Source organism: Porites lutea, chromosome 2, assembly GCF_958299795.1.
Source record: "Porites lutea chromosome 2, jaPorLute2.1, whole genome shotgun sequence".
Classification (NCBI taxonomy): domain Eukaryota; kingdom Metazoa; phylum Cnidaria; class Anthozoa; order Scleractinia; family Poritidae; genus Porites; species Porites lutea.
The window spans coordinates 56,521,094-56,545,863 of NC_133202.1; the positions used below are offsets into that span (position 1 = coordinate 56,521,094).

General features: G+C 37.9%; 2 protein-coding genes across 2 annotated transcripts; one reads left to right on the top strand and one right to left on the bottom strand.

Moving 5' to 3' along the window:
* Positions 1-1,099: 1,099 nt before the first annotated feature.
* On the bottom strand, positions 1,100-17,723 carry LOC140929138 (mitochondrial potassium channel ATP-binding subunit-like). The gene is made up of 13 exons (XM_073379010.1): positions 17,564-17,723; positions 14,600-15,268; positions 11,359-11,661; positions 8,448-8,651; positions 7,671-8,070; positions 6,910-6,981; positions 6,159-6,215; positions 5,070-5,128; positions 4,777-4,839; positions 4,613-4,671; positions 4,178-4,228; positions 1,881-1,918; positions 1,100-1,502 (listed from the first exon to the last, which is right to left on the bottom strand). The coding sequence occupies exons 1-13, from the start codon at positions 17,650-17,652 to the stop codon at positions 1,422-1,424; spliced, it is 2,145 nt and encodes a 714-aa protein (XP_073235111.1). The 5' UTR covers positions 17,653-17,723; the 3' UTR covers positions 1,100-1,421.
* Positions 17,724-20,228: 2,505 nt separating this feature from the next.
* LOC140927243 (uncharacterized) lies at positions 20,229-22,192 on the top strand. Its single transcript, XM_073376880.1, has one exon. The coding sequence runs from the start codon at positions 20,477-20,479 to the stop codon at positions 22,148-22,150; it is 1,674 nt and encodes a 557-aa protein (XP_073232981.1). The 5' UTR covers positions 20,229-20,476; the 3' UTR covers positions 22,151-22,192.
* Positions 22,193-24,770: the final 2,578 nt, after the last annotated feature.

Sequence of the window (24,770 nt, forward strand, 5' to 3'; positions counted from 1 at the left end):
TTCTGCTGATTAAGACCCTGTTTACATGGAGTGGGGGACCCCGGTCTAGTGGGGTAAGTTTCTTTTGTTTTGTGTCCTCCAGAGCGTGAAAACAAAAGAAACCAACTCCACTAGACCGGGGTCCCCCACTCCATGTAAACAGGCCCTTAATCCAAATATAAAAGTTTTCCTTCAGTGCTTGTATATTATTTTCTGAAGTTACAATGCAAATAACAATAGTCCTTATTAGCGTTTTGTGCCAGAAATATAATTTCGATTGCATAATTGTTCTTCCTCTCTCACTCTCTCAAGGCTTAAGACTACTCAGAACAAATTCTTCTGTGGAAACATTTGAAGAGACAATTTTAAACGATGATTCAGTGTAGGAGGTCATCCAGATAAGGGATAAAAACCTACGTAATTCAAGCATCAGCAAAGAATGTCGGCTTACAACAAAAGACAAGCGTACAATATCGCTCCTCGGGGCCTTATCTAAAAGCGTCATAATGAGCAAATGGCATCTTATAGAAAATCAACCGTTGCTGAGAGAGATCTTTAAAGATCCTCCTATAATATCACACAAAAAAGGAAAGTCATTACAAGATATACTTGTGCGAGCCAAACTATGAAGGTCAAAGATACAGCAATTGGACCATTATGGAGGAGTCGTATATGGGACAGTCAACATTACATACTGATACAGTATAACACTTATTAAAATTAAAAGTAGTTTAAAAGAATCGTTGTAATAAATAAATTTGAATGGTAAAGGTGACGTTTAAAGGATATGTTGTATATTTAATAAAACAAACTAGCAGCATCATTTTTCAATTAATTTAGTAGCGAAAAGGGCATGAAGCAAATTTTCTCCAAAAATAATTCCTACAAAGGGTTGCACTCCAAACAATTCTCGCACGGGCAATCGTAAAAGTCCCCCACTCCCCCAATCATTTTTCTAATGGTCTGTCCCTGATTGCTCAGTATCTGAAGCAATTTCGTACTATAACCATATATGACGTGCCAACTCACTCCTGGCGACCGCCCGCTGACCAAAAAGCCCCAGTGCACTGGGTACAGGATAAGATTGTATAAGATCACCAAAAAAGTGCTCAAACTGGGGGTGTTTGATAAAACATTTTTAATGTGTGTACATTCATTTGCGTATTATTACACATCTGTCAATCTATTAGAGCAGTAACGTAAATCTGTTTCATTTTGCGTTAAAGAAGTAAAAAAATCCATCTTTGAAATGCTTACAAACTCTGGCGATCGACGTAATGATTGGTGATGTCATTGTCGTATAAGGATCTATAAGAGAAAACTCACTCATCTAAAGAAAACTCCCATGATCATTCAGTGACTAACGCACAAAAAAATCAAGCAAATCTCTGTCTATTTCGATGATCAGACTGAATAAAAAACTCCTGACAGTTAGTTAAGGATTAATCCTGATCCTGCATTTGTCGGCGAACAAGGTCAGCGTACAGTCCGTTTCTTTCCATCAGTTCTTGATGTGTTCCCACCTTCAAAGGAAAAGTACATAGCTAAATGAATTTTACAGATTACACTGTATACAGTAAATCTAGACGGGCTACAATACATCGAATTGTAATAATCGGTATAAATTGCTGCCTCTATAACGTAGCAATCAGCACGCAAACGATACTGAGATTTCACAGTTCTGTTGATCTAACGTATTTGTTAGATTTGTTAGAAGTTTGATCGCCGAGTTAATACAAAAGCCGCTTTGGAGAAAAGTATACATGTGATGAAATTATTATTTTTTTTCTTGGCACAAGAAACCATAATTTATTGCATAGTCGACTTGCGCAACCCTTCCCACATCTTTCTAGACGATGCACAAACACTCTGATCCTTTAAGAAAACACCCGCATATTTACCTCTCTTATGTTGCCGTGAGACAGAACCACAATCATATCTGTTGCAAGGACAAAATATAGTTCAGGTTAGTAAAAAAATAAGTTCATCTATATAAACTACTATTCCTCTTTAAAAAGTAGATCAGCTTCAAGTAAATAATAAATAAATGAATAATGATTTGGAGGTAGCACATCCACAAAATGGTTCTTCGTCTACATGGTTCCTGGTCGAATTGGAATACGGAAATGCTGGTTTTTGAGGAGAGGGGAAAACCGGAGTACCCGGAGAAAAACCTCTCGGAGCAAACGAGAGAACCAACAACAAACTCAACCCACATATGGCGTCGACGCCGGGATTTGAACCCGGGGCACACTGGTGGGAGGCGAGCGCTCTCACCACTGCGCCATTCCTTGCTCCCCATTCACATGTGGTAACCATGTCTAACACAGAGCAAGAACCGACGCAACGTGTTTTTGAGAAGTAGTCGTGCAACTTGCAAAGATGAAGTAATCAAACCTTCCAATGCACGACTCCACCTGCCTCCAAACACCTTTCGTCTCGGAAGATTCTGTACTATCAAAGATGTCAACAAATGTGTGGAGTGCAACGACACCGCGATCTTCACTGTAAATGTGCTTCAAAAAAAGGGGAACACCTGCCTTAACACTGTAGATAATGCAGACACAGCTAATAACATCCATAACCGCTGAATGTGCATCTCCCACTATTTTAGACTGCTTTGGGCAAAGATCATTTTACAATCGAAAAATTCAATCTCGCTGAAGCTCCACTAGATTTAGCAAAGTTGCCTTAAGTTCTAGGAAAACGTTAGGATAGAATCGAAGCTTCTAGGTCAGTCATTTAGAATCTTCAATACGTAAGATAGGTGATTGTATAAAAATAATTTGATACCGTACAGTAATTAGCTCTACTCAGTGACTTAATAATCTCTCTTTGCAAAAAGAGAGTGTTCTAAAGTATTTGAAACTTATTTTAAAGATCTTTTTAATATTTTAAGTTTAGTTTAAGACGGTGGATCAAGGTAAGTCTTCATTTTGTTCACATAGGTGTCAGTTTCCTGTTTTCATCATGTCATTGTACTTCTACTAGAATTTTTGCTTAGCTCACGAATTTACTTAACGCTGGTTTAGGAATATTTTTCGCTTGTGAGTTTTTCATGGGTGGTCGTGTTGTGATGTACGAGCTGACCTTGGTTCCTTGGTCCCGTGGAAGTTCCTGTTTGGGCTTGCTTTAAAACTATCGTGTTAGTTTTTCATTGGTTTGTAGCTTCTTGCCGATCGCAAACATGTAAGTTCAGTAATACCAAAACATTACCCACACCGAGTTTACCTTGTTTTTATTCCCAGCGTCAGTTAACCCATATGTCCAGCTTTAGCTATAAAAACTATTACTATTTAACCCATTCCCCCCTGAGCCGCCCGTAACCGCCCGTGTGAATCCACTACCTTTCTACCGCTTGTGAAAGTCATCAGTCTTAATGGTCAAGGACAACTTTGTCCGCAAACTTGTGCAGAGTGAAGAGATCTTCCAAACCATACCAGAATGAGCACAATTCAGTCAAGGACAGCTTAGAAACAGGCAAAAACCATCTAACATTGACCTGAAAATTTCCATGGAAATCTTGTTCCACTACCCACCTAACTTTCCTTTCATCTTATCCTAATATCCTAAAAGCTTTCCTAAAAACTTTTGCCACCAAAATGAAGCGTACTAAATGCCCAGCAAGGAAAAAAAATGAGGCAAGAAGAGCAAAAAAAGACGGGAGGAGAGAAAGCGAAAAGTAAAAGTCAAGACTGCTGTGTCACTTTTTAACCCAAAAACTCGACATCATCTCGAAATTTTGCTTTCTGCGCACGACCGAACTTCGCAAGCTAATATTTTACATCTGGATCAGAAGGCCGCGAAATGTACGACCGGTAAACAGCTTTGTGGTAAGTTTTAGCACGACAGTAACCGAAACACCACTCGACTAGCTTCAAAACGAGTTTTTCAGCAAAATCTCAAGGGGGCGAATGGGTTAACTTGTTAGTAAGAGAGTTCGGAGTTGGTAAGAGAAGTATAGTTAAGAAGATAAAGAAGACAAAAGCAAAGACCAAGATGTAAGACTCTGGGTACCTTTTCGTGTAGCGTGCGAGTTGTATGAACACCCTCACATGTTATACATATTGTATAAAATAAATTGATATCCTTCTATTGTAATGAACTCAGTGATATAACATTCTCTTACTTTCTTTTCTCTTTTTGGAAAAAGAGAAAACAGTGTTTTAAAGTAGGATATCAACGGTCTAAAACTAACCAGCATTCTGAATGGTACTGAGTCTGTGAGCGATTACAATGACAGTACGACCTACAAAGCAAAAATATATATAATACCACAGTAATAAAACTCAAACATGTTAAAAAACATGACGTATAAAGAAGAGTCTACAGACTTGGAGCAAGTAATTCATACCTCCGATTACGCAAACAAAAGCAAGCTTACAAACGTGGGTTGGAAAAGCGTTTTTCTTACTATCTAGTCCTCAGCTCTAAACGGGCTGAGTCGTGGACGCGATCAAAGGAAAGGAGATAACAGACGATTCTCGACGGTCATAAAAACCTTTGACTCAGGATAAATGTTTGTATGAGACGAGAACAACTTTGGAATGTGAAGTCGATCCCTTGTGTTGCTAGCCTGAATATATAGTTAACAGAGTTAACTCTCTTCTATTAACCCACACCTCCCGCTTACCTTTTGTAACTTTGTCCAAAGCATCCTGAACAACTCGTTCAGACTCGGCATCCAAAGCACTGTGCAAAAAAAAATTATAATCTGCATAAATTAAAGTATCGAAATAACACCACCCTCTATAAAGCAAAATTGTATTGTTATTGCAATGGCATGTTTCACATTACCTAGTTGCTTCATCCAGTATAAGAATCGCTGGGTTTTTCAGCAACGCTCTGGCAATTGCGATCCTGGTGACGAAATCAGTTTACAAGATTGTATAATAGTTGAGAAATTAGAAATAGCACAAAACAATGAATATTTTTCGCAAAACAAGCAAAACTTTTAAGTACAGCTCAGAGCTCAGTACATGTAGCTTCTTTTCAAAGTAAAAAACGTTTAGAAATGTTTCTGATCATGGGTAAGCTAAGCTAGCAGGAAATTGCACGGTAGACGTTTAAAATTCTAAAATTCAGCTGACCTTTGCTTTTGTCCCCCTGACACGGTCACGCCTCTTTCTCCTAAAACGGTGTTGTAACCCTGTGACAAAAATTCATCACCTAAAATATACACTGTATTCATATTGCAAAGTCAACTTACGAATATGTAATCCGCATTTAATGATAGTAAAATGTAAAATATCAAACATTATTTACAGCGACGCTTATATAAAGAAGGACTCATTAGAGGAGAGAAATTTACCTTTCAAAATCCCTTAGAGCTGATAAATGGAGGGAAATTTGTACCAGCAGAACCAGTAAAATAATCATGGAAATTCGTGACAATGTAATCGCTTTTAGTATGCCAACTTCAATCACCACGGCAATAACCTTCATTGAAAATGGAATGCACTATATACTATAATTATACTTCATGTGGCCACTTCATGTACACGCTAGTTTCAGTATGATTCATAAAAACATCTGACATGTGAAACTCACTTGCAAACCCGTCTCACACAGTTCCAATACGCAATGTAATACTGTTTTTGTATTGAGAAAAACTCTTAAGTATAAGCTCTTGAATGGGGACGCTTATAAAAGCGCGATTTTGTTACCGCTGTGTCCTGCGTCCTTGACGCATAAAAATCCCCAAAGACGCAAAATAATTTGTGGCATGCGTCCCGTAGGACGCAAAGATCGATTGATCGATCTGAAGAAGCTTTTGTAGAATACCCCTTTTGTGTGATTTCTGTGGCTGTTCTTGCGGCTGTTGTTAAAGGTCGCTAAACGACGCTTATTTCTTTTAGTTTTTGTTGTGCTGTACAACATAAGGAGAATATTTTTATTTAAGTAAACTGTAATACAGAGTTTTGGAGTCTGTCTTTAGATTATCCGTGTGGTTACAAAAGACCCAGGGCCTTCTCGGTTTTTTGAACTGGGACTCAATGGTTCTGGACTGAGACTCATGAGTTTTGACAAGATGAGTTCCGGGACTCACCATATCACTGTGAAAGGTGGGGTGTTTTGTTTGTTTGTTTCGAATTGGTAAGGGGATAGGGTTATAAACAGGAATGCTTTTTCTCGGAATTGAAAAATATCTCATTTAAATTCAAGTAAATACACCGCACCTCGGGGAAACCCTCAATGAATCCATCAGCGTTTGCCTGTTGAGCTGCAGCTAGCACCTACAGAATAAGATCATTAACAATTGTATTATTGATAATCATAAAAGTTGAAGATTATTCAACTTTTTTCCTCTTTTCGGGAAAAGAAAGAAAGAAAACAACATACAAAACATTACCATAATTATTCAGTACGTAAGTGGAATAAAGTAAATTACATGTAATCATAAACTAAGGAGGGGCAAAGCTGAGCAGATACAGAGGTATTTGAGTTCATCCTTCGAGTATATCTTTAATTCACCTTGGCTTCACTTGCCAATTGCTAGTGATGACCGAGAGAGAAAGAGAGAGGTTTAATAATCAAACTCACTTTTCCTTTCCTGTTGTCATCCAAATTTCCTTTTGAATATTTTTTGGTAAATTCATGTAAAAGCTGTGTAACCGGCCTGTCTTGATTAGTTGCTGCTACTGTAACTATAGGCCAGTCCATTACTTTATATAAACTTCCTTAAATAAAGTTGATGACGATGATGATGATGCTCTTGCAATTGCACATGGATATATTACGTAAAAACATTGTTGTGCATAGATGTCACATATCTTGAATGTAAACGTTCCCCATTAACAGGGTTGTTACAAGTTTTTTTAGTTGCACAGCAGGTAATTCTCATTTAACAACAATGCATTAAACAAAAAGTGTTGACAATCAACAAATGCAATATCAGGGTTTTTACGTTTAAGTATATTATACATGTACCTCCTCATCAGAAGCATCTGGTCGGCCATATCGTATGTTCTCTAATACTGATGTTGCAAATAGCACAGGTTCCTAAGTTAAACGAAAAAATTCTGTACAATATGTAAGCATTAAGACTGTTCTGCAGGTCACTCATTATCTGGATCTGCCTTCTGAAGCCTTTAGTCCTGAATTTGCAAAAGGCAAAAACTAGTTGGAACATGCCTATTTATTCTAAAAGAATTAGCCAGGGTATCTGACCCAATCTCAAACAACTGAGAAATTTATTGAATGAAAAATAAATATGATTTATTACATTTCCGTGTGACTGCCCTCGAAAGTCATACTTGGCATCCAAAGGAATTTTGTTGTTATAAACAAGAAAAAAGAAACACCTTAATCCTCAAATCTTCAGTTCTTCAGATAACAAGTTAGTCTGCCTTACATGATACAGATGAGAGAAGGATTACATGGATTGTAAACCTAAATCACACATGTCATAAACCAGAAAATGGGGGCAATTTGCACAAGATGGTGACAACCACTTACCATAAATACTGATAACTACTTACTACTACCGCACTGCTTTTGTAACATTTCCGAGTTCCAAAATTTCTCACTTTCAAAATAAGGCTAAGTGCAAAACCTTTCTAGTAAAAATGAGTTTTATTTGCATGAAAATAAAAAATCCTTTTCATATCAATGCCTTTGCACTTAGCCTCGATTCATAACATAGATTGGGCAACACAGAAATGGTCTACTGTACAAATAAAAGCAAAGACCTGGTGAATAAATCCAATTACACTCCCTCTAAGCCAGGTTGGATCCAAGGTAGTGATATCATGGCCATCAAGGAAAATTTTCCCACTATTCACATCATAAAATCGCTCCAATAAAGCTGCAACTGTTGATTTACCAGCACCACTACTACCACACAATGCAACCATTTTACCAGCCGGCATCATCAATGAGAAATCTTTAAGCACAGTTTGGGTAGGACGTGTTGGGTATGAAAATGTAACATTCTTGAAATCAACTTGTCCTTGGATTGTATTTAGTGGCATTTGACTACCACCTGTCACTGGAATACTGGGTGTTAAAACAAGATATTCAAACACTCTAGCTCCCGCACTCATACCACGCACTACCTGGCCAAACAATAGAGACATACTAGCTAGGGATCTGAAAATAAATAATTAATATATCAGAATAAAACAGAAAGTTTAAAAACACCCAATTAAAATTATGATTTGTGCAACCTTTTAAAATCAATTTTGTCAACACTCGTTTAGGGTAAAAAATGCAAAATAATACTACTTTAGTATCATCATCTCTGTTTTCAACTTCCTGAGTCAGAAACAATGATTATAACAATTATTCAATTACACAGGTATTTTCAATATCACAGTACTATTTTATCAGGTGATTTTTAGGTCATCAGTGATAAAATTTCAAATACTAAACATAAAGCACATCAGTCTAAGACTGCATCATCTGATTATTCTAAGAGTAGTAGTAAAGGCAATAATTTGGATCAGTAACTCTTTACTATGACCTACCTTTGTATGGTCTGTGTTGCCACAAGGAAGCTCATTAGATCTCCTGGTTCTATTTCTCCAGTAGCAAGAAGGCTTCCTCCATTGTATAAAACAATAAGTGCAAGGCCATTAATAGCAAGGTTCGCCATTCCTTGAAAAACTCCCACTCCAATCCCCAGGAGTTCATTCAATCTCTTGGATTTAGAAACTTCTTCATGATACAACCTGACACAAATTTATTTTTATTAAGGTTAATTTTCGCAGTGTAAGTCCCTTTGATGGTTTACTGCCAAGCTTTTTGTAAAAGCATGACCAGAACATTATGCCCCTCCCAATTTTATTTATTACTTGTGAGTAAGTCAGTAGTTGTAAAACTATGAGAGGTTAACTTTAGCTTTAAACATTCCTTATTTAAAAAACTGCATATAACCAGTAGGCTCTGGACCAATATAGAATTTGAGCCATTTGGTTCAAGTTTTTAAACATCTTTGAAAGAACAACTTTTGTATTTTTGTAAATCCTTTTACCTTAAGGTGACTCGACCCAGTTTTTTTGGGGGGGTACCATCCTACCTTGAAGCTCTATGGTATCCCCACCTTTACTTTTATCGTAAGTCTAACACATAGAATGGATAACATATAGATCAATCTACAATATAACATAAAATTTTTGGCGATCGGAGTAAATGTCACGTGGTTATAATGCCACGCCCCTTTGAGGTCTGAGTCGAAAATCTGCTGTTGCCGGCATTTTTTCGTGAAAATCTCTCGGCTACACATAGTGCGCATTAGTGCCTTGCGCTGAACAGAGTTTCACCAAAATCGCAAAGACCCAATTCGAGAAATTTAGCGGTTTCCAAATTTAGGTCATAATTTATGCAAAAATGATAAGCAAACTTTACACGGATTATATCTAATAAACTATGAGATTCATCTCTGTATTTTGGGCATCCTTATAACAGATGGGTCCTTGCAAGTCAGCAAAACGCTTCAGGGCCTTGTAAATGCGTGCGATTTCGAGCAAAGCAAACATATAGAAATTATAGTTTTCGCTATTTGTTGACGTTTGTCAGCGTTTAAGAGTCTTTCTCACGAAAAAAGCATTTTCTTAAAAATTCGTAGTTTTTTTTCCTTCAAATTTTTTCAGGGCCACAATTGATTAACTAACTACCTGGACTCTGAATTTCATGGTCATTGAAAAACTGTGACATTACCTTCTATAAGCCCAAACTTGAGTAAACATTGAAGATTTTTAGCGTTTTGGCTGAGTTTGTGCTTTGGGAGTTGTCTATTGTTTCTAGTCTGTCATTAGACAGCATTCTTGTTCAGCACGCATGCAATGACCACGCTTGGCTGACTTCCGAATGCTCACCGAGATATGATAATTTAGTATAAGGAAATAAAGGGATTCCCGTCACGAGTTGGCTTAATTATTGGCTTGCATTAAACCTATAAAAAAATGATATTTTCTTAATAGTAAGTAGATTTAGTGTGTAGCACTTCTTGTTTTTTTTTTTTGCAAAGGCACAAGAAGCACGAGAATTGATTAAAAATTGTGAGTTAAACCTCTATGTATCACGCGATGGCCTGTCTCACTGTACCAAAATTATCATATTCGGAAGTCAGCCAAGCGCGGTCATTGCACGCGTGCTGAACAAGAATGCTGTCTAATGACAAACTAGAAACAATAGACAACTCCCAAAGCACAAACTCAGCCAAAACGCTAAAAATCTTCAATGTTTACTCAAGTTTGGGCTTATAGAAGATAATGTCACAGTTTTTCAATGACCATGAAATTCAGAGTCCGGGTAGTTAGTTAATCAATTGTGGCCCTGAAAAAATTTGAAGGAAAAAAACTACGAATTTTTAAGAAAATGCTTTTTTCGTGAGATTGACTCTTAAACGCTGACAAACGTCAACAAATAGCGAAAACTATAATTTCTATATGTTTGCTTTGCTCGAAATCGCGCGCATTTACAAGGCCCTGAAGCGTTTTGCTGACTTGCAAGGACCCATCTGTTATAAGGATGCCCAAAATACAGAGATGAATCTCATAGTTTATTAGATATAATCCGTGTAAAGTTTGCTTATCATTTTCACATAAATTATGACCTAAATTTGGAAACCGCTAAATTTCTCGAATTGGTTCTTTGCGATTTTGGTGAAACTCTGTTCAGCGCAAGGCACTAATGCGCACTATGTGTAGCCGAGAGATTTTCACGAAAAAATGCCGGCAACAGCAGATTTTCGACTCAGACCTCAAAGGGGCGTGGCATTATAACCACGTGACATTTACTCCGATCGCCAAAAATTTTATGTTATATTGTAGATTGATCTATATGTTATCCATTCTGTGTGTTAGACTTACGATAAAAGTAAAGGTGGGGATACCATAGAGCTTCAAAGTAGGATGGTACCCCCCAAAAAAAACTGGGTCGAGTCACCTTAAGTGTCCCAATTAGTAAAAGGAAAGTTAAGTATTGTAATTTGAAAAATTTAAGTGAGGGAATGTATGTGATGAGTATTTTTTTATTTACTTGATTGTTCCTGAGAAGCCCCATAGGGGAAAATAGGGGAAAATATAGTATGTTTGGCTGGGATAATAATATTTATGTATGCATGCAGGTAAGTGGTACAGGTCAAAATTAAATCCTGGTTAGCTTTTTCCCACGTAGGTTGATTCTCAATTTTCCTTGTCTCCAAGCACTAATTCATGAAATCAATAATCCTTAAGTTAAAAACATTTTAACCTGAATTTAATTTTGAACTGTAAAATATGCGCGTACATATGTACATGAATGCAAAGCGTACAGGTATGTTTGCATGTATATTTGTACATGTTTACATGTTTACATGTACGTATACAATTAATGATAAAGAATGAGAAAGATATTCTAAAATGTAATACTATTAAACAGTTTTGATCTCCTTACTTTGTCTCCTTGTCCTCCATGGCAAAAGCTCGAACTGTTCGCACATTACCAAGTGCCTCATCAGCTAAAGCTGTTGCCTTGGCAACCTGCGCTTGAGCTGCCCTAGAGAGCCTTCTTAAAAGTGAGCCAAACAAAGTTCCACTGATAATTACAACTGGTAGAACAATCACCATCATGGCAGTCAGTTTGGGTGAAATCAAATACAGTGAAACAACACAACCAATAGTTTGTGTTGTGCTGCGAAGGCCTTGAGAAATAACCTGCTTAAATGCACTCTTAAAATCCTGGACATCAGATGTTAACCTGAAGGAAGAAAGCTGCCGAAATCAGTTTTGCAAACTCACTGCTTTTTTTAAAATAATACTAAGCTAATGACTGCCCTTAAATTGCATTGTGGAATTAGAGTATATAGAGAAGTATTATCAAATGCATCGATGCATGTATCAATTTTGACCCCCTCTTTTCCTTTCTACACTTTAAAGTGGCCAAAATAATTCGGAATCCAATTTTTATCTTCAGCTTTCCACAATTATTCATTTTGCATATGTTTCCTCGTCCTGACTTCAAAAAATAAAACATAGTTACTAAAACAAGAAATGACCTACAATGACCTACAATGAGCTACTATGACCGAACGTGTAATCCCTGTAATGAGCTAAAATGAAGATTTTAGAAAAAGACAAAAAAAAAAGATCAGGGGACATGTGTGCGTAAGCGTAACGCGTTTAGTCTACTGCATGACAGCCCATTTAACGATGACAGCATCTCTAATTATTTACGCTTGGAGATAAATTTACAATGTAATAAAACCATCCCTTGCAACCTTTTGCATAAGTTTTATTTTGTCTTGTCTTTTTTTCAAACAAATTGAACAAACACAGTCATCCCAACAGTCGATCCGGGGGATCTTCAAGGGACGTAAGAATAGAGATGAACAAAGGAGGCCTTCAAATTCCGGTCAGAATAAAACACGGACTGCGGACTGCGGACTATGGACTGCGGACTGAGTATAAAATACGGACTAGGTATAAAACGCGGACTGGAAAATATGGACTGGGTATAAAACACGGACTAGGTATAAAACGCGGACTGCGGACTGCGGACTGGGTATAAAATACGGACTACGGACTACTTTGGTAGAAACGGTGCAAATTGGTTCTAGGTAAGGAAAAATAAGATCAAAAGATCGCTAAATAGCAAGACACGTGAGTTAAAGTTGCAAATACTCCTATAAATTCTTGGTGGAGGTGTGCTGCCCGAATCTCTGAATCATGAGCGGGATCAAAATGCTATTTTCTTCAACCATTCTTAGACCTTGTCTTGGTCTCCAACAATCATGAAAGGGGTCAGGATCAGGGGGGGGGGGTACTCCCTTATATAAGGGAAGGGTAGGGGTCTTGGGCCTTTTTGGTCTGAAAACACTTTGCCCATTTTGGTCTGGAATCGGGTATGGTTTTTCGAGGGAACTACGGGAGCATAAATGAATGGACATATTTATCGTTTCAATTCCAAATGAATAAGAACAAAATAGAAATGTGCGAATTCGAAATGCATTTGGAGAATTTTTTTTGTTTCCGCTATAACTTGGTAATGATGACATAATTTCTGCCTAATTATACCGAACCTGTTCCAGGCTCGAGATAGCTGGGTCCGCTGAATTGAGAAAGCGCGAACATGAAAATAAAATGGGAAAAAACTGGGAAGTCTCCCCAACTATCTGAGAGCCTGGAAGAGGCTAAATTAGGCCAGGTCCGAAAATGGGTATGGATTTTAGAGATCTGGTCTGAAAATGGGTGTGGAAAATAACATTTTTTGGTCTGCAAATAAGATCAGGATTCGGAGAACCGGGCACCACCCCCCACCAAGAATTCCCAGTAGTGCCCCCCTCCGGGGATAAGGAGCAGGGTGTGAATCATGTCATCATAATCATCGCTCGGAATATAACGTTGGATGACTCATTTCGGTTATTATTCACGTATGTGAGTAATCCCTCCCCCTTTGCCCTCCCCTCTAAATACCGCTTTTGTGCATCGCGGAATGCCCTACATTGACCTTCTCGTCTGAGTTCTTCATTCAGTCCTCATAGGGAATTGTGGCATTTGATAAGATCTGGCTAACAGCAATACTATTTTTTTTAATTCGGTGCTTCTTATTGGTTTAAAACTGCAAATTGAAATCTCTTCTAACTCCTTCTTTTTATAAAACTCAGATTTAAATTTCAGTTGCCTTGAATACTGGCATAACCTTCCTTCTCCGTGGGAAGAATAGACTGCGTGAACAGCCAAGGGAATGTTAAAGCTGGGACTACTGTTTTTGCTAGTCCGCTTTCCATTTCTCTCAGTTTTACCTTTCTAAAGCTGTTTTTATCTACATAGTCCGTAGTCCGAATTTTATACCCAGTCCGTGTTTTATACTCAGTCCGGAGTCCGCATTTTATACCTAGTCCGTATTTTATACCCAGTCCGCAGTCCGCAGTCCGCAGTCCGCAGTCCGCAGTCCATGTTTTATACTGACCGCTTCAAATTCTGACCCTGTACAAGTACCCTGTACTTTTTTTAAGTACCTTGGCCTGTATAAGACATCATAAGACCCTTTAAATGGCTTTCGGTCCAAAAGGATGCTCTGTTTCTAACGCTAAATAGTAAAATCCATATCCTGCTCAGTGGCTCATACCCATCTAGGCCAAATAAGGGAGTGCCTGCATGACTTCCGTCAACGCGATTGCAATAATCTATTTTCAACTTTATCAAGTTACCTGAGATCAGGCACAATTTTTGTTTTGCCTTTTCAAAATGTGCTTGGCAATTTAATACTATAAGCCTAGTGTCACGTCCAAGCGTGACACACGACAAACATCATTGTCTGTCATTTTGTAGCTCATTGCAGGGCTTATTTTAACTCATTCTGGCTCCTAGTAGCTCATTGTAGCTCGTAGTAGCTCATCGTAGATCATTGTAGGTCATTGTAGGCCATTGTAGGTTATTCCTTTTTTTAGTAACTATGACATACATCCCCTGATCTTTTTTTTTTTGTCTTTTTCTAAAATCTTCATTTTAGCTCCTTACACGTTCAGTCATAGTAGCTCATTGTAGGTCATTGTAGATCATTGTAGGTCATTGTAGGTCATTGTAGATCATTGTAGGTCATTGTAGGTCATTGTAGAACATTGTAGATCATTGTAGGTCATTGTAGGTCATTCCTTGTTTTAGTAACTAAGAAAATAAAAGCAATTTTAACTTACCTGTTAACAAGTTCTCCAGTTTTATGACTATCAAAGAAAGCAATGTCTTGACGTACAAGTGATGCAAACAGAGCATTTCGCATTCTTTCTGCTAACCTCTCACCAAGACAAGACAAAAATGAAATGTAAGCAAATGTAAGGATTGCCTGAGCTCCATAAATTGAGATTAGTTTCAAGGCAGGCTCTTTTAACACCTGAAAAAAGTCATTTGCATGATGACCACTTGACAAACTTGATACAGCATTGACTAAGTTTCCAAGCATCATTGGTAGTTCAATGTTTACCATGGCAACAGCGAAGGCACTCAAACTTGCTAAGAGAAGAAGCCAAATATCAGGCCAAAGGAATTTCCAAAATTCTCTGAATTTGAACTTTGGTTGCTTATTTTCATTTTCTTGTTTGTTATCATTGTGATGTGATGCTGATTTATGGCTCAGTTTTAAGCTACAGTTGGCATGAGAAATCTTGGACTTAACAACAAGTCCACCAACAGCAAAAAACCCCGCATACTTTAAAAAGGACCAGTGACCAGCAACTGAATTATTTGGTTTCTTCTCTGTGATCTTCAAAATGTGCAGTGATCTCCAACGTGTTAATAGGTCATCTACATTCTTCTTTGCAAAAAGCTGAATGTTGCGTTCTTCTCTGGGAATAAGAGGTCTGAAGCCCCTAAAGATATGATATGTAATAACAACATCAATCAATCAAGCTTTATTGAAGGAGGGTGACACACAATAGTTAAAAACACTAAATTATATAAATAAAAAACATGCTCAAAGAATATAAATAAATTATTAAATTTATATAATATAATGTAAAACATACAATAAGACTAAACATAGATAAGTATAGGTACCTAAGGCTAGCAATATATACAAACTAAAAAGACTAAAAACCACAATTTTGAAATGATGGTAACTGCATATGCTTTTCATGAAAAGAAAGAAAATGACCAGCCTGTACAAGAGCAGGGCCTCTTTTGTCTTCTTGACTGAAGAGAAAACCTTGCAATTCCCCTGCAGTGCATCAGCCCAGACTCCTCGTTTTTTTAGTGTGAGCATCCATTTATTAATAAACCTGATGGTCATAACTGAGTCTGCTGTACCAAGTGCACAGCTGTTAGGCCTGGGTTAGGAAGTGTGCTCTGGGACCCTAGCAACCCTCAGCACATGCTCATCAAAGATCTTACTCCATTCATGCAGAGACTTTCTCAAGTACGCCAAAAGCAAGCAAGTGAAAGAAAGGCTCTTCTGGCACTTGGGATGGTCAATGTTACTATCACTCATCTCAATGGCTTGACGTGAAAAGTTCTACCTGGTCAAGCAAACAACTGTTCACGATAATTATGATATATTCTGAATCCTGGATGGACCCAACAAGGACCAATGATACATCTATTACTCTAATTGAGGTGCACTTACAACAAACAAGAGCTTTATTGCTGACTACAATGTAAATATCTTGGCAGTTGCCAATCATTGCTTGGTGGCAGTCACATTAAAACTCAAAGCTCCAAAGCCTTGGCCTTCTTATATTTTCACCAGAAGCTACAAAAACCACAATCCTGTGTCATTCCTGAGGAATTTGGAGTGTGTCCCTTTTTACATTGTTAACATTTTCAACAATTTTGATGATCAGGTTGATGTAATCAATAAGTTATTCCTCGACACACTGAATGAACATGCACAAATTAAATGCATACAGATCAAGTAATGGCCGCAACCATTTATCACACCTGAGATCAAACAACTGATGAAAACCCATGACAGCTGGCGTAAAAAGGCCCATAAATCAAACGACAAACTCCACTGGAACGCTTTTCGATTTTTTAGACAGGAAGTTAAGCAAGAGATAAGATTTGCCGAAAAGGAATATGTTTGCTCTGAACTATTTAAGTGCAAGGGAAACACAAACTACATCTGGCAAATTATAAATCATTGCCTTCCTAACAGAGAGCCATCGCTGACTGCTGTAGAAGATCCTGTGGTTCAAGCAAACAGATTTAACGATTTCTACGTCTCGGTAGGGGAGGTTGCAGCTGCTAAAGCCAAGGCTCTATGCAAACAGTATGGCTTCTCGGAAGAGTCAGTCAGGCAATTGGAGCCAGTCACTGTCAACAACAACAGTCCTGTTAAGGACTATGTTCACTCAGATGATAATACTCAGCCTACTTATGAAATGACTCCTAGGTTCAAACCTTTCACTGTATAACTCATCTATTCCTAACACATGTCAATATTTTCGCTCCAATGAAATTTTATTATTGTGTATTTTCTATTATTGTATGTATGTATGCAAAATGCCTCATGTAAAACATTTTAAAAGAACTATAATTAAACTGGAAGTTCTAAACTTCATAGGCAAGTTACTGCAGAGTTTGCTTGCCGTAAACGAAATCAGTACGTGTTCAAAGTTTTGTAGCTATTTATAAAGATGATCATTTTAATTTATGCCACTTTTACTACTACTACTACTGATAACAGTGCGAGAATTGCCAGTATTGCTATTACTTTTTTTCTCTCTGATTTATTCATGCATCCATGCCCTTACTTTCAAGACATGATGACACTGTAAGCTAATTATTTAAATTTAAGATTCACATTTACTTAACAAGCCATGTAACATCTCCTAAAATGAGAAATGGAACAAATCAACAACATAAAAAATACGACAATTCAAGGAACTAACCACCACCCACCCCTTCCCTCCTCTGTCTCTTTCAATTTCTACTTCTTACATTATACTGAACAAGCTTGAAAGGCAGGTGGTTTATATACACACGCTAGCTATATATATTCGATACAGTCAAATTAATTCATTTATAGCCTTTTTCAGGCTAAAATAATAAGAGCAAAGGCTAAATATTACAAACATGCTCCAATTGAATGAAATGAAGGCCTAGGATGCAGCAAGGTCAGCTGAGGATCAAAGCCATAAGTACGGTATACTCATCTGAACAAATACCTTGTAAGTACTGTAATTCTTGGTGATCCAGAGAAAATATATCTTGGCAAATAGGAACTACACAACTTAGAAGTAAAGAAAGGGTACATTTTATCACCATTACTGATAATACAGTTTTTTACCGGTCGCGAGAGTGATGTGTTTATCCGCCATCTTTGCTTTTCCGCCCCAGGCTACTAAGAGCTTGAAGACGGGAGTGCAGTGAGCACAGGCATACCAACTCGCAAAAGATTCCTGAAACGGCTTTAACACCAATATTAAGAGATTCAATGCAAAAAAGCTAGGTGATCATCAATCCTTCGTAGATTTTAGCACATCCTCGACATGGGCTTAAAAGATGTTTGCGATTACATAAAAGGTTTTTTCTGAGTTTCTGGCTGAAATTTCAACCAGATAAAATGGGCCGGGTTCCCTGGAGGGAGGAGGGGGGTACTTTAGGAATTTCTGGGTGAGGATGTGCCGCTGGGACCCTGGAACCCTTAACCTATACCAGAGCTAGTTCAACTGAATTTTGCTCTACCCTATACTAGAGTAAACTCCCCAAATTCCCCCTATCCTAGAGTAGCTGTACGTTTTCCAGAAACTACTGAGGTCACTAGCACAGTAGTCTAGCCAAAACAAAACCTTGTACCACAATCTCTAGTCTAGATAATGTTCAACCAACTGATCAGTTTCCTGAAAAATGATACCCTATTCTAGACCCAAACGCTCTGATATATATACCCTATCCTACAGTAAACTGCTTTAATTGAAAACCATACCCTTCACAGTGGCACATACCTATATAGCCCATATATGGCAGTAACTCCCCCCCCCCCCTCTCCCGGGGGCCGGTTTAAAAAACCTTATGTAATCGAATTCAGATATCAGCCTTCGTGTTTTTAAAATAAGAAAATTGAATGGTTAAGCTCCAAAATTGAAATCTTAAGTGGATAAACCGCAGTTGACGCTAAAAATAACTTAACCAAATAAACAGCACTTTTGAGCAGTATTGCACGACTTTGAGCCGACTTTAAAACAAAACTAGATAAACTAATTTTATAGTGTTGTGTAAATAATTTATGACCAGGGTTGCTCGAATAGGTCGTATTGATTGCCTCGCTGCTGGACTTCAAGAAAAGTTGAATAAGTTTAATAGTCATAATAAGATATATTGCAAACTTTGAACCAAATAAGGCTTTGTAAATTGTAAAAACGTTGCGCCAAATAAGGCTTTTGCGTTTATCTATTTTCGTATCTTTTTTAATACTGTACTTTAATTAAGATTCTAGCAAGCGCAAGCATACTTTGAGATGAACAACAAGAACTGAATGCGTTTACAATACTGAACAATGTGGATAAGCCTACCCCGCAGGTTCCAGAGGTCCGTTCTCCGGCGAAATAACTAGGATGAAATAAACCGTGCTCAAGGTTTGATAAAGCTGCGGAAGGGGACAAATTAGATAAGAAAAAAACCCTCTGGGCCTTGGAGTGTGTGAATCCCTTTCCTTCGGGCATAAATGGATGGTCTAATCTGTTCTCATTTAATTGCGCTTGTGTGTGTTACTTTGATCAGTTAGCTAGTTTATAATTGCAAATTTGATTTCAAGTTGGAAATTACTAAATTTAACCCATTTTATTACTTTTGACAGCGAACAGTCCGTAATTACAGCCTAATTTTCAGCCCTAAAGGGCCCAGGGCGGCCCTATTTAAACTTGGTAAAAATTGACGTCGTATTGGACATTTTCTTCAGCAATCAAATGGTGGCCTGATGCGTACTTCTACAATTTAGGAGTTTACACTATCGACTATTATTTTGATTATCTAGATTACACGCTTAATCTATAATCGTTAGTTAAAAATTGATCTTGCAGTCTTTGCCGTTAACATAAAAAACTCCTTTTGTAAATGAAAAGTTCAGGAGAAGAAAGGAATAGCTAAGAATACATATAAAAGTGACCTTTTCTGGAACTTTCGTCTATCCGGAGAACAGACTGGGGGTATTTGATAACCCGTTGCTAAACTACTTATGCAAAAATCTAAAAAGAACTGACGTCATTTACCATTAATTGACTTGCGTTTATTTCAGGGTGGTTTAAATCAATTTTGGTAGAAGGAAAAAATAAGTAATGTAGTGTTCGTAATGCGTAGTCCGTCCACCTAAGATATAATCAGTAACAAACACCTTTAGAAATATATACCAAATTATAGTTGCCCAAATTATTATATATAAATGAATTCCTACTTTGGAAAGTTTGTTCAAGGCTCTCTATAGTTTAAGCGCAACCAGTAACCAGAAGGTCCGGTCGTGTTGCGTGGGAAGCGTGAATAATTAAAGATCGGGTAATTTGCAGCGAGTAGAACTAAAACTCGAAAATTCACTAATTTGCATTTCCGTTTAAAAGGTTACTAGCGGGAATCCACGCGCTATTTTCACCAACCACTATCAACAAAACTTGAATAACAATATAAGAAATACAAATAATTAACCTTAAGTTATTAATCCACGTTCGAATTAGTAAAAAGGATCTTTATAATTGGCTGCAAAAGAAATACAAATATTTTTGTTTAAGTCGTTAGGCTTTAATATCGGTAAAGCAATTGGGGACACTGCAAAACACCTGCAGCAGCTGCTGTCACTGAAGATGACTTCAAGATGAGTGGCACCCAGGCCGGATGAGTCTTTCTTGTGAAACATCTAACGAGTGCGGCGCTCGGACCTGCGTGAAGGTTTGTTGAACTGATTAAAATCGCACGCTATGAACTGGGTACTCACCGACTTCGATCACGTCTTTTTATCACACCTTTATTTTTATAGCTTCTGATGTTGTAATACGTGAAACACGTAAACAAGGCTTGACTTATATCCAAGTTATTTATACATTATCAGATTGTAATCGAAATTCTGATCGAAAGGACTACTTGTTTACGCAATGTTAAGGCAAGAAGGAAAACAACCAACTTTGCCAAAAGTGGCATGTACCCCGAGATCAAGATCAAAGAAGAGGATAACACGTGAAGGAAAAAACGCGAAGAAAGTTACTACATCAACAGAAACGAAAAAGGAAAACAAGCACAGGCTTAAACATTCAACTGGTGACGATATGCAAAGAATCGATTCTGGTATTTCTGGTTTAACTGTGAAAAGATCTTTAAAAAGAAGGCAAATCGAAAGCTCGTCGCAAGACGCGGACCTGATTGACATCAGCCACGACTTTGAGATGCTGCAATTGCGTTGCGACGACATCAATGAAGACTCTCACAGCATGGTTGCAATAACTTCTCGGCCTTCGTCATGTGCAACATTGAACCTTGACGAAGAACATTTTAATCGCAATTTCGAAGATGATTCTGATAATGAAAACGTGAGGGGAAGTGAAAGCGGAAAACAAAGAATTCCAGCAGCCGAATATGACCAGAAAAGATATTCTGCCAATTTAGGTTTAGATAACAGTGAGTCTCCAAGGCTACAAGATATTAAACTTGAACAAACCGACAAAGGTTCAAATAAATCTGAAAATCACAACATAACCTCGCCAAATACCGAGAAACAGATTGATCAGGGGAGAGAATCCGGACCTGAAAGAAAAACAAAATCAAAAGTTAAAACTGCTTGGGAGCTGAGCGATAAATTCCTTCTTACTACCGACTTTCCAGCTGATGTTTGGGATGAGAAAAAACCAAGAAAAATGTCGCTTGGCTCTAGAAGATTATCATCTGATATGCTCAGTGAGAGTTTTCCCCCCTTATCGTTAACAGGTTTTGAACCAAGAAGAGGATCATTCCCGAGTTCCTCGTTATATTATTCGTTTTCATCGCCTAAAATGCCGTCAGAACTTCCATCACTCTCAGGAAGACAATGTAAAGTTCAACTTCCTCCCAGTTTTCCTTGTGTTACACCTCAAACACATGAAAGCGAACCAGAGTCATCAACTGACAACCTTGACATCATAGGCTGGGAACAAGGGCAAATTAAAACACAAAATGATCGAAAACTGCACAACAACTATTTGGATGTGCCCATCGCGAAACAGGCACGAAGACAATCTGAATCCTCTTCTTCAAGGGCATCGCCCAACTCAAGTCCGGGATCTCATTCCCTTATGGCATCCTCAGAATATCTAGCAATGAACGCTGCCTCCGCTGAATACCTTGCTGCCCGAGTTGTCACTCAACTGAACCGCGCTTTTAAAGAAACTATTGATGAAAGTCAAGTAGAGATCGCGACTAGGGAAAATTGTGTCACACCAAATTTAATGCCTCGCAGACACAGCGCCGTATTTTTTCGGCCACCCACCAGTAACTACTTCGATGAAAAAGCAAAATCACTCAACGTGCCCTCAATCCACGAGTATAGCAAAAGTTTACCGAATTTGTATAGTCGAGGCAAGACTAAACGAATGTTTGTGACTTTTGATAAAGATTTTCCCAATGTAAAAATTGTTGACTTAAAGGGGAAGTCTGATTTAGCGCACAAATGCCGTCGTATAAACCGCAGATTAGCCAATGAAGACTTGATGGTGAAGGCTATGCTCGAAGAGAAAGTTCACAAAAAGTCATTGATAAAGAAATGGGTTGTTTCTTCCGCGGAAGGAAGTGATCTATAACTGACAGTTCTAGTTTGCAACACAGGGGCGGATCCAGGTTTACTTAAGGTGACTCGACCCAGTTTTTTTGGGGGGGTACCATCCTACTTTGAAGCTCTCTGGTATCTCCACCTTTACTTTTATCGTAAGTGTAACACATAGAATGGATAACATATAGATCAATCTACAATATAACATAAAATTTTTGGCGATCGGAGTAAATGTCACGTGGTTATAATGCCACGCCCCTTTGAGGTCTGAGTCGAAAATCTGCTGTTGCAGGCATTTTTTCGTGAAAATCTCTCGGCTACACATAGCGCGCATTAGTGCCTTGCGCTGAACAGAGTTTCACCAAAATCGCAAAGACCCAATTCGAGAAATTCAGCGGTTTCAAAATTTAGGTCATAATTTATGCGAAAATGATAAGCAAACTTTACACGGATTATATCTAAAAAACTATGAGACTTATCCCTTTATTTTGGGCATCGTTATAACAGATAGGTCCTTGCAAGTCAGCAAAACGCTGTATGGCCTTGTAAATGCGCGCGATTTCGAGCAAAGCAAACACATAGAAATTATAGTTTTCGCTATTTGTTGACGTTTGTCAGCGTTTAAGAGTCTTTCTCACGAAAAAAGCATTTTCTTAAAAATTCGTAGTTTTTTTTCCTTCAAATTTTTTCAGGGCCACAATTGATTAACTAACTACCCGGACTCTGAATTTCATGGTCATTGAAAAACTGTGACATTATCTTCTATAAGCCCAAACTTGAGTAAACATTGAAGATTTTTAGCGTTTTGGCTGAGTTTGTGCTTTGGGTGTTGTCTATTGTTTCTAGTGTGTCATTATACAGCATTCTTGTTCAGCACGCGTGCAATGACCACGCTTGGCTGACTTCCGAATGCTCACCGAGATATTCCCGTCACGAGTTGGTTTAATTATTGGCTTGCATTATAAACCTATGAAAAAATGATATTTTTTTATAGTAAGTAGATTTAGTGTGTAGCACTTCTTGATTTTTTTGCAAAGGCACAAGAAGCACGAGAATTGATTAAAAATTGTGAGTTAAACCTGTATGTATCACGCGATAACCTGTCTCACTGTACCAAAATTATTATATCTCGGTGAGCATTCGGAAGTCAGCCAAGCGCGGTCATTGCACGCGTGCTGAACAAGAATGCTGTATAATGACACACTAGAAACAATAGACAACTCCCAAAGCACAAACTCAGCCAAAACGCTAAAAATCTTCAATGTTTACTCAAGTTTGGGCTTATAGAAGATAATGTCACAGTTTTTCAATGACCATGAAATTCAGAGTCCGGGTAGTTAGTTAATCAATTGTGGCCCTGAAAAAATTTGAAGGAAAAAAAACTACGAATTTTTAAGAAAATGCTTTTTTCGTGAGAAAGACTCTTAAACGCTGACAAACGTCAACAAATAGCGAAAACTATAATTTCTATGTGTTTGCTTTGCTCGAGATCGCGCGCATTTACAAGGCCCTAAAGCGTTTTGCTGACTTGCAAGGACCCATCTGTTATAAGGATTCTCAAAATAAAGAGATGAATCTCATAGTTTATTAGATATAATCCGTGTAAAGTTTGCTTATCTTTTTCGCATAAATTATGACCTAAATTTGGAAACCGCTGAATTTCTCGAATTGGGTCTTTGCGATTTTGGTGAAACTCTGTTCAGCGCAAGGCACTAATGCGCACTATACGTAGCCGAGAGATTTTCACGAAAAAATGCCTGCAACAGCAGATTTTCGACTCAGACCTCAAAGGGGCGTGGCATTATAACCACGTGACATTTACTCCGATCGCCAAAAATTTTATGTTATATTGTAGATTGATCTATATGTTATCCATTCTATGTGTTACACTTACGATAAACGTAAAGGTGGGGTTACCAGAGAGCTTCAAAGTAGGATGGTACCCCCCCAAAAAAACTGGGTCGAGTCACCTTAAGTGGGGGTATCTGATACTAATCGGCCCTCGTAACAAAACGTCAAGAGTAATTTGTCCCATGGCGTCCCAAAATGTAACAATTGATGAGGGATGAAGAGGAAACTGTACCGTAAATTCTCTCAACGCCACGAGAAATAATTTCATTATACCCTAAAATGGTGTACTCTCACTTTCATTACTCGAAACCATGCATAACTGATAAACTGCAAATGAAAATAAATGTCCTAACAAATATGTTAGTCGACCAAAAAGGAGAGTGACTAGCGACCCAATCCATCTTTCCTGGATTCGTCCCTGCAACAGTACCATGCTATTTTGTATCTTTTAGACTCAACTATGCGTTGAAGTCTTTGACAAAAAGATTTCTTCACGACCCTTTTGAGTCGTTTTGCAGTTCAGGAGATTCCATTTAAGTAGCAAATTCATAACCACTGAAGAATGCCATTTCCTCATTGAGATCATGGCAAATGCGATGGCAGTTCTTGAGATATCATCTCTTATTGCTTGAAATTCATATATTTGACTCAATGCAATTTATAACCTTTTGATACAGGTTTACAATCGACAATAAAACGCTAAAGAGCTGTCACAACACTAGGGTGGTCATAAACCATTGTACATCACTTTTTTTAATTAGCCATTGGCCATTTACACTTTTATAAGCGAATAGCAATAA